The sequence below is a fragment of the Meriones unguiculatus genome, chromosome 8, assembly GCF_030254825.1.
Source record: "Meriones unguiculatus strain TT.TT164.6M chromosome 8, Bangor_MerUng_6.1, whole genome shotgun sequence".
In the NCBI taxonomy this organism is placed as follows: domain Eukaryota; kingdom Metazoa; phylum Chordata; class Mammalia; order Rodentia; family Muridae; genus Meriones; species Meriones unguiculatus.
The window spans coordinates 34241108-34255389 of NC_083356.1; the positions used below are offsets into that span (position 1 = coordinate 34241108).

Consider the following 14282-nt stretch of genomic DNA (forward strand, 5'->3'; position numbering starts at 1 on the left):
TAGGTCACTGGTGGAACTGCCCTTGGAAAGGATGAAGATGAACCCTGTAGAACCCCAGTTGGCTTCGTCTAGAATGTTGTTACAGAATGGCCACTTCCATTCTTGGCTTCCTGTCTTGTCATATGGTATCTGAATCAAATATGAATCCAGTAACTTGCCCAAAGGCGACAAGCTTAATGTTGTGGGATTATAGTTATCTCCATTCTATCCTTAAAGCTACTCCTTTGCTGAGGTCACATGTTACTCATCTATTGAAGCTCCTCAACCATGAGAAAGATTTCCCCTGCTGCTGTGCTGCTTGCCATCAATCTTGATGTATGCCAGTGAGTAGAGTGCGGGTTAAATGAGAACTTGCTTCATAGGCTCAGACATATGAGTCTCCAGTAGGTGTCACTGTTTGGAGAGACTGTGAAATCTTTGGGAGGAGGAGGATTGCTAGACAATGTGTGCTACTGGGGATGGGCTTTGGAAGTTTAAAGCCTCAGCTACTTGCTGTTTGTATTCTCTGATTCCTGCATGCATCTGAAGATATGAGCTGTCACCTTCCCGATGCTGCTGCCATGCCTGCTGCTTGTTGCTATATAGTCCTGCTGTGATGGAAATGTAAGCCAAATAAACTCTTCCTTCTACAAGTTGCTTCTGGTCCTGGCGTTTTATTACAGCAACAGAAAAATAAATGATGCGGAATTCAGGTTTCTATACTAGAGGCTGAATTAATGGACTCACCTTATATCTTGGTTATATCTTCCAAAATGACAGTTTGGACTTTTAGCTAGCAATAATGAACTTAAAGAAATCTGTTACTTATGAAGTACCCAGCTTTTGATATTTTTCTATAGCAAGAAAAATTGGGCTAATATAAAAATCAAAGTATTTAGAGAAGAAAGGTTGCAAATTTGAGGATTAGCAAGTTGCTGGGATTTTAATGTTATAGAATGGACTGGAACTAAAAGTAGAGAATGCTAGACTGTCTTACTGTTTGAACTAAAACTCTAGTCTTTTTTGATACACTGTCACTCTCTTTCTTGCTATAGCATCTCAGGATCCCAGGGACTTTGGGGATATAGGACATGTGATTTTCTTTAGCTCAAATCTGTTCTATGTTGAGATTACATGGCCCCTCAAATGGTACTTACTGTGCATCATGCGTTTTATAACATTTCTAAAACCCTCTATTAGAAATCTGAACAGTGCTCTCCATTGGATTATAAAAACCAGCAAAATAAATCATTTTCCAGATGCCACTACCTGGCAGTTCCGTTACCCTTGCATTTAGTTGGATCAGAGTCACAGCTTTGATATTGAGTGTGTTTCATTCTTCATGAGAAGCAGGAAAATAGTCTTTGTGTCTCTACCAAAACTCTTCATGTACCTAAAGGTCCAGGTGCCATTTTTTTATCATTATATTTTTTAAATTAAATGCTGACTAATAAAATCTTATGCTTCTGTCCTTGTTTGGTTTTGTTGCTGTGCTAAAACATTAATAGAAAACAACTTGGAGGAGGAAGGGTTTATTTCATCTTTCAGGTTACAGACCATCTTACAGGTAACACCAAAGCAGGAGCTTGATGTGGAAAGCGTTGGGAAGAATTCTTCTTACTTGTTTGTTCTTAGGTTCAACTTCATCTACTTTCTTATACAGCACAGGCCCACCTGCCTAGGAATGGCACTGCTCACACTGTTCTGGATGCTTCTACATTGACTACTACCCAAGAATGCCCAAAGATATGCCTACAGGCCAACCCATTGGCAGACATTCCTCCATTAAGGTCCTCTCTTCCCAGATGAGTCAAGTGGACAATCAATACCATACACTAGTTTTAATTTGAAATTACTAAAACATACTAAGCATGAAGACTTTCCCAATTAAAAAAAAAACTAAAATAAAATTTTCACATAAAAACATATGGTGGCTATGTGCTGGTAGGTTGACACTGTTCCTTTACCAATCACTTACTAAATGTTTCATTTGAGAATGAAGAGACTATCCCAGGACCTTGACACTATTCATTTTCCCATCACTTACTTAGGGTTTGAGAATGATGCTGTTATCCTGGGACATAGCCACTTCTAGGACTGGGATACATGCTTAGGTCTTGATCTTGCTTAGTGAGCATATTAGCCACTTTTCTCATCACTGTGACAAAAATATCTGATAAATAACTCAAGGGAGGAAAGCTGTCATTTAACTCTTTATTTTAGAGGGCTCAAGTCATAGTTGCTTGGTCCATGTGTCTGGGCAGAATAACATGGTAACAGGAGATGTGGTGGTAGAGGCACAGAGAAGTATAGGAACGAGTGATGGATGAAAGGCTTCAAGAGGCTCCATCCCCAGGGATTTACTTCTTTCAGGTAGGTCTCACCCTCTCCTAAACCTTCTAAATGTCCTAAGAGCCACGAAATGAGGGCCAGGCACTCGATGCATGGATCTGTGGAAGACACACAAAATTCAAAGCATAACAACAAAACAACAGGAAATAAGTAAACAAAAATAGACACATGATAGCTTTTAGATAGTGGCAAATAGAAATGAATGCATAAATAAAACAGGAAGGAATTGAGGAGGAAGGGCAATTTTCAAAAAGGTACTTTTCTATAAGGGAAGATTGTTTTGTAGGTGTTTGGCATTGAATTGGTTCAGAAAAGATACTATTATGAACTACTGGAGGCTGGGTGACACACAAAGAAAAGGGGCTTGTTTGGGCTATGATTTTGTCCAGAGACAAGAGCCTGGATCTTGAGTCTTCTTAAGCGATAAGACCTGAAGTGCCACAGGGCAGCTCACAGCAAGGAAATATGTATTATTTCTGTGTTCTGGTTTTTATCTCTCTCTTCTCACAAAGCTACCAGGATTCAGTTATGATGGCCCCATTCTGTTGTCCTTTCTAATCCTGTTTGCATCCCAAACACCAGAAGCTGATTAACTTAATTTTCTGCTCTTCGAATACTTCACAATGGGGATCAAATTTCAACACATAGCCCCCTGGGAGATACCCTCAACCTCTCTCTACAGCATAGTCACATATTTTTCTGGTGAGGGATGAGTGGGCAGGATCTCAGAGGAAGGCTGAAGCATGCCGGTGTCTATGCTGGTGTGTGTGTTGGGTGGGGGTTCTACCTCAGACAACCCCTTTTCCTTTAATCTTTTCTCTTCAGAATATGGTCTGACTTGTTTCTATGCTTCATCTCATTGTGGATCATTAATCTACTTGTGAAGGGGCCAGGGCTACCCTGCTCTGAACAAAGTTCAGGTCACAAAGGCTGTTTCAGGCACATGTCTCCAATCTCTTGAGGATGGCCTCGAGTCTTCCAATTTTCTGTGTCATTGTCATTCTCATTCTACATCATACTACAGTCAGCTTCTGGGAAAAGTATTTTATTTTATTTACAACAAGCAATTTACTGCTGTGGCAATACGACACAGTTAACACTTCCATCTTTCTAATAACCTTCTGGAAGCCCCTCCCTTCCCTGTCCTCTGACCTCTCTTCTCCACAGTACACTTGCCCCAACCCTTCAGCTTCTCTTTGGTCCTGCTCATTCAACTTTCCCAAGCATATGTCTGCTTTTTTTTTTCCCTGTGACTAAGGCTGGACTCCCAACCTTTTCACAGCCATTTTATCCTCATAACCCTACCTGACAGTCATGAGGGGAGACTGGGCAGAAACCCTAGAGCAGCAAGAGGGCTTCCCTAACCTGTCCGTGGTGGGTGATGGGCGCCTACGTTCTGTCCGTGGTGCCAGTGACTGACCAGTTTGCTTCCTCTGCCGTCCGCAAATCTGCGCCATGTTTTTCTTCCACGCTGTTGTCTAGAGGGCTCTTCCAGACATTGTCATAGTTGTTTCCACCTTGCCGCTTGTATCTCACCTTAAAAGGTCACCTCCTTAGTGGGGCCTTCCAGGACCATCTCCCTAAATCACAGAATCCATGGCTCCTGTGATTTCGTTTCCACACTAGAAATAACTTGGCTCACACTTGCTTTCATTCTGGCCTTCTATCTGCCAGTCAAGTTTTAAGAGCGCAAGGGCTTCAAATATTGGTTAGAGAGAAGAACCCTGTCGCAGGACCAACTCACTGCTTTGGGTTCAGTGTTTTCCCTGAAGTATCTTAACGGGGTCAGAGGGCATGACTGGCTAGCTTGCAGCAGGAGTTAGGAGCCAAGCAGAAATTAGGATGCCGAGTTTGGTGCTCCCACGCATTTCTCAGCTCTCTGTCCACCTACGCGTACAAGGGGCTACCCCCAAACTACCGGAAGCCATAACCCCACGAGCCCTGAACAGGAACATTGCCCTCACTGAGCCAGTGGGTGAGGTGTGTGCTTGCCTAACCCAGCAACTTGGATTTTTTACCTCCAAAGATAAGGCGAGGAGTGGATTGTGGAGATTGAACATAAAGCTGCAGCCACAGACTCTGCCCACCCTCTTTTTATTTTTCTCCTCCTGCCCAGGGGAAACCCCAACGCCCACAGGGTTTGGGGAGCTCCTGCGTCATCGCTGCAGCATTCACGACCCAGCAGGAGCAGCAGCAGAGGCCTCCGCGCCAGTGATGCTAGTCCTCAAGGCTGGCTTGGGTAGGGGGCTGCGGGGAGAGGCGGGGCGCCTCCGGGGCCTCCCGCAACCAAGGGGCGGGACGATGGAGCCCCACCCCTGCGAAGGAGGGAGGGAACCAGAGAGCGCTGCGGGTGGTGAGCGCTCCGCCCGGGCGCGCCTGCCTCTGCCGCCGCTACTGCCGCTGCAGCGGGTCTAAGGCTGTAGAGGCGGGCTGGGCGCGGGCGGGAGCGGGGAGGAGGGAGGAGGCGGCGGCGCGTGTGCCAGGCGGGCAGGCGGGAGGGCGGCTGGCACAGGGCTTGTAAATAAACTGCGATGCTGTCTCGGGCTCGCTGGCCCGGGTGCCGTCGCCGCCGCCGCCACCTCCCGGGAGCTTCAGTGCCAGGCTCCCACCACCGCGCGCCCTAGCGCCACCGCGCCAGCCCCGCGCGCCCTCGCCGGGCTCCCCGCGGACCCCGGCTCTCCGCGCCCCTCCGGGTCCCGCGGCGGACCCGCCCGGGATGTGACCCCCTGACTCCACATCCGACCTCCCCTGCCCCCCGGGAGGCCCGCCTTTGCCTGCTTTTGGGGGGGAGGGTGGGCGGGGAGGGGCGCGCGGATCATGGCATTGGAGTTCCCGGGCTTGCAGCCTCTGCCGCCGCCTCATCCACGCACCCCAAGCGCTCCTTCTTCCCGGAGCAGCAGCGGAGAAGGCGAAGCGCCCGGTGGGGGCGAGGCAGATGGGGCTCAAGGCTCGCAGGGCGGCGGGGGCGGCCGGCGGCGGCGGCGGCGAAGGGGGCGGCGGAGGCGGCGGGGCCGCTAACCCAGCCGGAGGGGACTCGGCGGTGGCAGGAGACGAGGAGCGGAAAGTGGGGCTGGCGCCAGGAGATGTGGAGCAAGTCACCTTGGCGCTTGGAGCCGGAGCCGACAAAGACGGGACCCTGCTGTTGGAGGGCGGTGGCCGCGAAGAGGGGCAGCGGAGGACCCCGCAGGGCATCGGGCTCCTGGCAAAGACCCCCCTCAGCCGCCCAGTCAAGAGGAACAACGCCAAGTACAGGCGCATCCAAACTTTGATCTACGACGCCCTGGAGAGACCGCGGGGCTGGGCGCTGCTCTACCACGCGCTCGTGTGAGTACCCGGCCGCTCGGGGCGCCCGTAGGCGGCGGTGCACCTCAGGGTTCGGGGCCAGGGCTGGAGCTGAGGAAGTGTCTGTGGCTTTGGCCACTCGGAAGCGCTCTCCGGCTTGGATTAGGGGTGGAGGGACACCAGTCTGGCCTAAGCTTATGGTACTCTGCGGTGTGACTGAGAACAGTTCCTAGTGCTATGAAATCAGGGCTTAAGTGAACTAAACGCGGTTCCAGAGCTGACTTGGAGATTTGGATTGGCGAGTGCGCGCAAGTGCGCGTGTATGGTACCTTCTGGGATGTTGACACGGAAGCTTAAAAGAATTGCATGATATATATATATATATATATATATATATATATATATATATTTTTTTTTTTTTTTTCTAATAAATGTAACCATTGAGCAGGACCAAACCAGTGCTCTCACAAGCACCGGTTCTTTTGGGTTGTATAGCTTGCTTCTCTTGCAGTCTCCGCTCTATTTAGATGATAAACCCCAGAGTTGAGGACAGTAGTGGAGCACACCGTCCATAGTGGTGTGTGTGTGTATGTGTGTGTACGAGTGTGTTACATGAGTATGCTACCCTTCCTAGGGCTCAATGCCGGTGTCAAAAAAGACTGGGGTTTTGGACGGGCCAAAATGTATGCAGGTCTTTGTGTTCTTTTAGAGGAAGGAATAGGAGACTAGGAGAGGGGTGGGATTTCCAAGCTTAGTCCAATGGTTGGGGTTTAGCAGAGCCAGAGGTGGGGTGAGGCCACGTAACGCTGGAACATCCTTATGGTTTGGGTTCGACATCCCATAGTTTAGGTTCTGCTATCTCCGTAGCTTCAACTATTGCCCATCTATTGGCTTGCCTGGACCAAGGACTCTACTCCTTAGAGTCCCGGTGGGAAGTTTGTCCCCAGGGACTCCTTTAAAAATAATCTCCGTGCTAGTCCAGGAGGTAAATGCAAGGCCAGAAGGAAAATGGAACTCTAGATGTACCGACTCCAAGGATGGAAATGACACCCGTTCTTAAGGAAGAAAAGAGGATGCTAGCAGAGGGACTCCCCACCTAGGACTGGAATCCGGATTGCCACAACACCTGGGGTGTGACTGGGCACTTCTTGCTACCAGCTGCTTCCTAGCTTTGGCTTTGGGAGCTGTGTTGCTGTCAGGGTTTGGGCAGGAAATTGGCTATGACCTTGACCTTCCTATTTAAGGCAGTTAGTTTCCTTCCATTTGACCCTTGACAGAAAAAGAGGGAAGAGGTCAGGAAATGTCTCCTGTTTGCTAAGTACCTGCCTGTCATGTAAGGTTGAAAAGGCTTTTCCTGGTTTGGCCACCAGGTGGGGCGTCCACACAGGACCTCAGATTTGTGCAACAGGTTTCTTCCAGGTTCCAAATGCCTTGAGAAAATCCTTGGAAATTCAGGAAGCAGCAGGAAGAAGGATGAGGCACCTTACCAGGGACTTGGATTTGGGTTGGTCAAGCCTTTGATCTCTGTGTATTTGCAGCTGCTGGGAAGTGTCTGGCGAAAAGCTGGACATAATTTTTTTTTTTTTTTCCTGGAGAACAAGGTTAAACTTGCATCCATTCTTTGGTCTCTAGCACTGTGTTCAAATAGAAATGAAATAAATTGAAATGAAATAAATGCTAGGGTATATGTCTTTTTTAAAGGCTCAACAAGCTATGTGAGTGTAGTCCCATGTCCCTTTTCACAAAGTGGTGTATAATGCGTATTTAATGACTTTGGAACCTGGAGTTCTATTGAAACTTGATATTCCTTCTTTCTTCTCCCACCTTTCCTAGCTGGCACCTGAAGCCATCCCTTGCCCAGTCTGCAGAGAGACTAGCTAAAGCCTATTATAGATACTATAATGTTATAGTACAAGGTATTATAGTAAATGTTATAATAACAGAGTGTATAATGTTATAATAACATTATAGTACATGCTATAATGTTATTTTAGTGTAGAATTGTACATCTCTTAGAAACAGGTTTGTAAGTGCCAAACCTATATAGCCTGAGTTTCCCAGAGAGGACCCAGGAAAGCTTAAGACTATTAAAAGTATCAGATATATACAAATGTTGCTTAATTCTCACATGACCATAATGAGGTAATGGTTGTAATTTATGCTGCGTGGCTGAAAATTTGACAACTGCAAGAGATAAAATCAGTTGTCAAAGACTGCAGGGCTAATGTTTCTAAAGATCACACCTGGCTTTGTTGCTGAGCTCAGATCCCAGTTCTAACCCTTGGGGTATTTTGCTGAGCATTACTGGGTGCCTGTGCCTATTGGTAACACAAGACTCTTTGTAATCTGTTTTTCTAGCTCAATTAAGAAATCAAACCGGAATCTACTCAGAACACAGGAGCCAGTTGTTAGGAAAATGTGAGGTGGGCTAAGGTGGGGCTGGGGTTTGTGGCTTCTGATAAATAGGGTACTTTATTGGAAAGCTCCTCTTGGGCTGGATTTGGGCTCCTAGGACTTAGACAAGCTTACTAAGCGGATGCATTTTTCATCCTTCCTCAAGCTCAGGAGGAGCCTGGGCAAGGGAGCACAGCTGAATCTTCATTGATGATTCAGGATTTTTCGAGGGCTTAAAATTCAGACTTCGAAGTGACCATTATCCTGTGCTGGGCTGTGGCTAATAGCAGGAAGGAACCAAGGGGACCAAGAAATTAGGTTGATCATGAGCTCACAGTCCAGTGTGCTCTCTTCCTTTTGTAAATTAACCAGGCCTGGGAAGTGAGGTTTCTTTCTCTCCTCTGTCCTAAATATAAACTAGAGGAAATATGGAAATCAATCATCTCTCCCACCCTGCTTTCTATGCCTTAAAGGCTCACCCTCTGCTTCCTCCTAGCTAGTCACCTTCACCTTGACACGGAGCTGGTTTCACCATCTCCAGGAACCTTTTCCCAGACTCCTATCTGGCTGAGCTGGAAGTTATTCCCTATATCTTCTCCGGCCATCAAATTTTGTGTACTGCTTTGAGCTGATGTGTTTGCTCTTCTGCTTGAGAGTTGGGGGAGGGGCTGCTTTTTTTTTTTTTTCTTTTTCTTTTTTAACATTCTTAATCCCCGGGAGGCTGTAGAACCCATGGTAGGTACTTAGTAAGCATTTGCTGTGTGGATGCGTGGCAGAATTCTCTCAGGATTCTAGCTAATCAAGACTTTGCTGTAATAGCTTCTTCGCTGTTATAACAGCAACAGCCATAAGCAGCCAGAGTCAGCAACCCCAGGGTTTTACTGAGAATAGTCCTTGGGAATGTTGAGCTTTGGGGAGGGGTGGACAAGAAGGGACTCTTTCTTGGCTTCAGGAAAATCTGAGAATAGCTCTGTATTTGTCTAAGGAAAGCTTTGATATTACAGAATACAGACTGGGTTCCTAGTTGGCATATGGGAATTTGCAGGAGTTAAGCGGGAATGACCTGGAAGCTGAGGGTGGTGGTACTGCCCCATTGAAGAATGGTTTCCAGGCTTAAACTAGCAGCTATGAATAGAATAAAGCAACATTAGGTACCCTATATTCAGTTGGTTTTGACTAGGGTCTACTTAGAAGTCACACATACTTGATGCTGTCACTGTCCTGAGCATGTCAGTAGAGAGATGCTGGCCTCCTCTTGGCATTCGTGCTGGCTTGGCACTCTGAAGCCATCCTGTTGCCCTGGCCGTGTCTTTGCAGCCAGCTGGGTATTGTCCCTTGCCACCTGTTAGCAAACCAAAGGGAAAGGATCTGGAGAAACACCTGCTGCTGTTTTCTAAGGGAGGGTGGCTTGAGGCATCTGGCAGGCAAGGCTGGTTGCTTAGATCCACTGACCCAGTCTGTTCCATAAAAGGAAAGAGAATGACTGGTGGCCTTAGCCTGGAGAGTTTACCTAGGGGTTGATGGAAAACGCCTACATTTACAATTTTGGCACTCAACACTTCTCTTTTGTGTCTCCTCTTGATCATGTTTAACCCACCATTTTTTGAACCTCATGAAATCCACATGCAATCTACTTTATAACAATTGCACTTTATTTTTCTCTTTATTTCTTGATCTCCTTTCCTTCCTCCAAGCTTTAGGACATTTTTTTCAAGCTATTTGGATTGCATGAAGGAGCTAGGTAAGGTGATAGATTCAACAGCCCATAGTATTTTTTGTTTTTATTTATTTTTAAGATTGTTTTATAATCACAATGTTTCTCCTTTCCCTTTCCTTCTTTCAAACTCTTCCATATACCCCTCCCTGCTCTCCTTTGAATCCATTACCTCTTTTCCATCAATTATTGTATACATATGTGTATTTGGATATACACATGTATTCCTAAATATAACCTGTCTAGTCCGTATAATGTCACATATATGTATGTTTCCAGAACTCACCACGAGGTACTGGATTACCAATCTACGTGCTCTTCCTTAGGGAACCATCTCTCCTGCTTTGCTCACTTGCCCATTGTTATTTGTGTTGGGTTGACTGCTCATGGGCTTTTCCCTGTTTAGTTTGCCATGTTTGTTGGCATCCAAACATGTGTTAATTACAGGTAATGTCCACAAAAAGGTGTCTTTCAAGTCCAAGATGAAAATCTTTGGCTAAATAGAACAGGTTTTCTTAGATTACTGCATCCTCTCCATGGACCATACTACCATTCTTGGCATCAGGCTTTGTCCTCTGATTGTAGACACATGATACAAGAGATTCTGCAACTTGGTGAACTTACTTGCTTGTTTCAAGGCTGCTTAAACCAAGCCCTCCACAAGCGTCAGACCTCATGCCTATGGGTGGAGATGAGTTGGAGGTTTTTCTCTCTGAAGACAGAGTCTTGGAACACCATAGCTTGGGAAGCTTATAAGGAAAAGAGCATAATTCTTGGAATCCTAATGGCTGGAAGTTTCCTACCTAGGTGAAAATTTGATTTCTGCTTCCAAGTTGATGTCTTGAAGTGTCCACCATGGAGGGAACACTGTGCTCTCACTGTCAGAAGGTGGAAGGATAAAAGGACTAAACACATGAAGCTTCTTTTATAAGGGTGAGAATTTTGCTAACAAGGGGAAGAGCTTTTATGATGTCATCATTTCTTAAGGGTTCCACCTCTTGATACCATCACATGGGTAATGAAGTTTCAACACCAGACCTTCTGACCATACTGTGAATTTGTAGCCTTGTGAACTGAGACTTCTCATTTAATCACAGATGTATTAGACAAATTTGTAATGTTTTCTTCAAAGAATGAATTGTCTAATAACCTAAGAACATGGTTGGTTCTACGATGCAATCTGTGGGTAATGAATAATTTCTTATGCATTTAACTTACAGAGTATCTTGGTGTTTGCTTCTGTTGGCTCTGGTGTTGGCTTTCTCCTGTTCAAGATCTCAGGACTTGTGCCCCCCAACACCTTTTTTCCCCTTTATTTCTCCTCCTTTATCAAGAGTCAGAATAGATCATTGGGAATCCAGAAGAGCATAGTCACATTTTAAAGTAGCTAGCTAGGATATTAGCAACACCACATCTTCATTTCATTTCTGTGGTTGATGCTGCCACATCCTGGGCTGCACTGCCATCTGCTCGATGTCAGGGTAACCCACTTACTGATTTAGTCACCATGACACCAAGAGCAGGCATCTACTCGCAGATGTCCGGATCTGGTTTTCTGGAGCCAGGGTTGTGCCAGAAGAGTTGGCAAGGTGAGGACGTTTTTGTCAACTTGTCACTGGGGCTTAAGTTCATTTCTTTATGTTTGTCTTCTTGGACATCTGGGGTGAAATCTTATCCAAAAAAACTTAGAATCCCGAGTTCTGTTTTAATGGGAAATCATTTTTATCCCTGTTCCTTAATCTCCCCAGCCCCCACATTGTACTTTAGTTCATCCTACATGAATCAGTTACAGACATTTTTTTTTCTCTTGGTGGTACCAGTTAAAAGGAAACAAACAAAAACAACAGATTTGACTTCCCTCAATGATGGACTGTGAGAAGTAAGATGAAACTAACATTTTCCTCTCCAAGTTGCTTTGGGTTTTATCACAGCAACAAAGAAGCAAACTAGAACACTTGTCTTCTGCTATGGCTAGCCTTACCTGCTGCTCCTCCAGATGGTTCCTTACCTGAAGCCCCTTTCTTCTGGCTTTGCTGCTGTCTTGTGAGAAAAATCAAATCCCACCCAAAGTACAGTCCTGTGTGATAAGGTCTCCCACTGTACCTTAGAAACTCTATTTGCTGTGAATGTGTTCTTTCAAGAACAAGCTGGGTCATTGTTCGGAGCTATACTTGCCTCTTCGTTCTTGTACTGCTTTATGAATGAAGTAAGGCAGCTACAGGCTGAGTGACTGGGCACATGTACATGGCTCCACTTGACCCCTTCTTAAAGAGGACCACTCTTCCTGTTGACTACCTTCAGCTAATACCTTCTTTTCTCTCTCTCCTCCACTAATCCAGTACTCTCCCATTAAATACTCTCTGGTCCCACTGAATTTTCCTGTTGGTGCATTTAAAATGATCATAGTGATGGCAACTTGGAGTGTTCTCATCTAAGGATTGATTCTACCTATCTGCTTCTTTCAAGGATGCCTGACTTATTGTCATTATGGACAGCTCCTAATACTTCTGTGGTGGTTCCCTTGCCCTGAGTACACACCCTAGATGATTTTCCTAAGGTGTGTCTAGGAACCAAAGAACACTGGGAAACCCAAACTCTCGACTTGAGTCTCCTAATGATTTCTTCTGTAGACCCCAGTAAGTCTCATTTTCCTATTTATAACCTCATTTTCCACTTTTGGAAAATGGATGAAGTGTCAACTGTCTTCTACATTGTTTATGGGGTTAAAGAAAACAGTGATAAAGGCTCTTGGGAGAGTGATGGCTCATGAAGCTCATAGTAAGAAGCCTAGTGTTAGTGATTGAGCCATTAGGCCTCCCTTACTCTCTGCTTTTAAGAATACCTTTTAGATGTCCATTCCATTTGCCTTTCTGAATGAGGATTGATCATCTTACCTAGGATCCTCCTTCTTGCTTAACTTCTTTAGGTGTACAGATTTTATTATGTTTATCCTATATTATATTTCTAATACCCACCTATAAGAGAGTATTACCATGTGTGTCTTTCTGCTTTTGGGATACCTCACTCAGGATGATCTTTTCTAGACTGATACTTCACCCAAAGACCATGCATGAATATAACCTAGAATCCCTACACAGATGTAGTCCATGGCAGCGCAGTCTCCAAGTGGGTTCCCTAGTAATGGGAACAGGGACTGTCTCTGACATGAACTCAGTGGGTGGCTCTTTGATCACCTCCCCCTGAGTGGGGAGCAGCCTTACCAGGCCACAAAAGAAGAGAATGGAGCCAGTCCTAAGGAGACCTGATAGGCTAGGGTCAGAAGCAAGGGGAGGAGGTCTGCACCTATTAGTGGACTAGGGGAGGGGAATGGGAGCAGAAGAGGGAGGAAGGGTAGGATTGGGAGGGAGGAGAAAAAGGAGAAAGGGTGGGATTGGGAGGGGACGATAGAGGGGGCTACAGCTGGGATAAAAAATGAATAAATTGTAATTAATAAAAAAATAAATTAATTTTAAAAAAGAATTCCTTTTAGTCGTTTGCTTTCCAACTACTTTATTTTTCCCCTGAAATGATGATATGACAGGCAGGAACTCTGTGTCTGTCTTTATGAATAGTGTTTCTGGGCTTGAGAGATAAAAATAGACTTTTCTTCCCTTACTCCATCCCCTAAGACTCACCTTTTACTTCTTGGAGCTTTTACTTCCCCTTTAGGGAAGGTGTGATTTTGGAAGTGAATCCAAGGGCAATTGGAGAAAGGAGTCTGAGGGTTTGAATATGAAGTGTCCCCAGCAGGCTTATGCATTGAAGGCATAGTCCCCAGATACATATGCTATTTTAGGTGGTTGAAGCTTTAAGAGTTGGGGTTTTGCTGAAAGAGGTAGATCAGCAAGTCTAGGACTTTCAATTTTGTGATCTCTCTTGGTGTCTCTTCTTGTCCCTCTTTGCTTCCTCTCTTGACACCAGGTCTTCAGACTTGACTAACCTCTGGCCCAAAGTCTTAGGGGACCATGGATTGAAACCTCTGAAATCCCTAGTCAAAAAACTGTGTTGCCTTCTTTTGAGTTGTGTTGGGATTTGCTCAATGTGTTACAAACAGTGCTGAGACTCATTCTTTTGCTAACTTGGGACACTGTGTGCCTCAACTCAGCCTGACCCCTTAAACTCCATCCAGTGCAGGACTGAGAAATCCATTGTTCAGAAATATATGGCAGGTGTCCGTGGCATTTGTAGCAGGTGCTGCATCTGGCAGGTGCTAGATAGTACATGGTAGGCTGCTCTGCGCTTGGTTCATAAAGGAAGACCTTTGTGCCGTGACTATGGCATCACGAATGGAGCTTGTTTCTCGGTGGTTCTTGAATAAAGAAAGCCCGGAGGCCTGGAAGCCATGGTTCTTCTGTGGTGATTTTTCCCTTCATTAATTTTTCATTTAGGATCATCATTCAGGAGGAGAAAAAAAAGGTTCTGAATTAAAAGTATCTTCAAATATGTGGGTTTGCTGCCAGGTATCTTAGGCTAGGCAGCCTTTGAAAGCTCTTCTCAAAGGCCACAGTAAGTAGTTTTCCAAGTACCATGAAGCCTGGCCCCTGCCTACCTTCTCAGGGGT

The 14282-nt window shown here is 45.6% G+C and overlaps 1 protein-coding gene across 1 annotated transcript in view; it reads left to right on the plus strand.

The window, feature by feature from the left end:
- Positions 1–4532: 4532 nt before the first annotated feature.
- Kcnq3 (potassium voltage-gated channel subfamily Q member 3) overlaps positions 4533–14282 on the plus strand; it is a 329288-nt gene continuing 319538 nt past the window's right edge. The window contains exon 1 of the mRNA XM_060389347.1: positions 4533–5655. Within this exon, the coding sequence (XP_060245330.1) occupies positions 5267–5655 (389 nt within the window). The 5' untranslated portion in view covers positions 4533–5266. The remainder of the gene's footprint in view (positions 5656–14282) is intronic.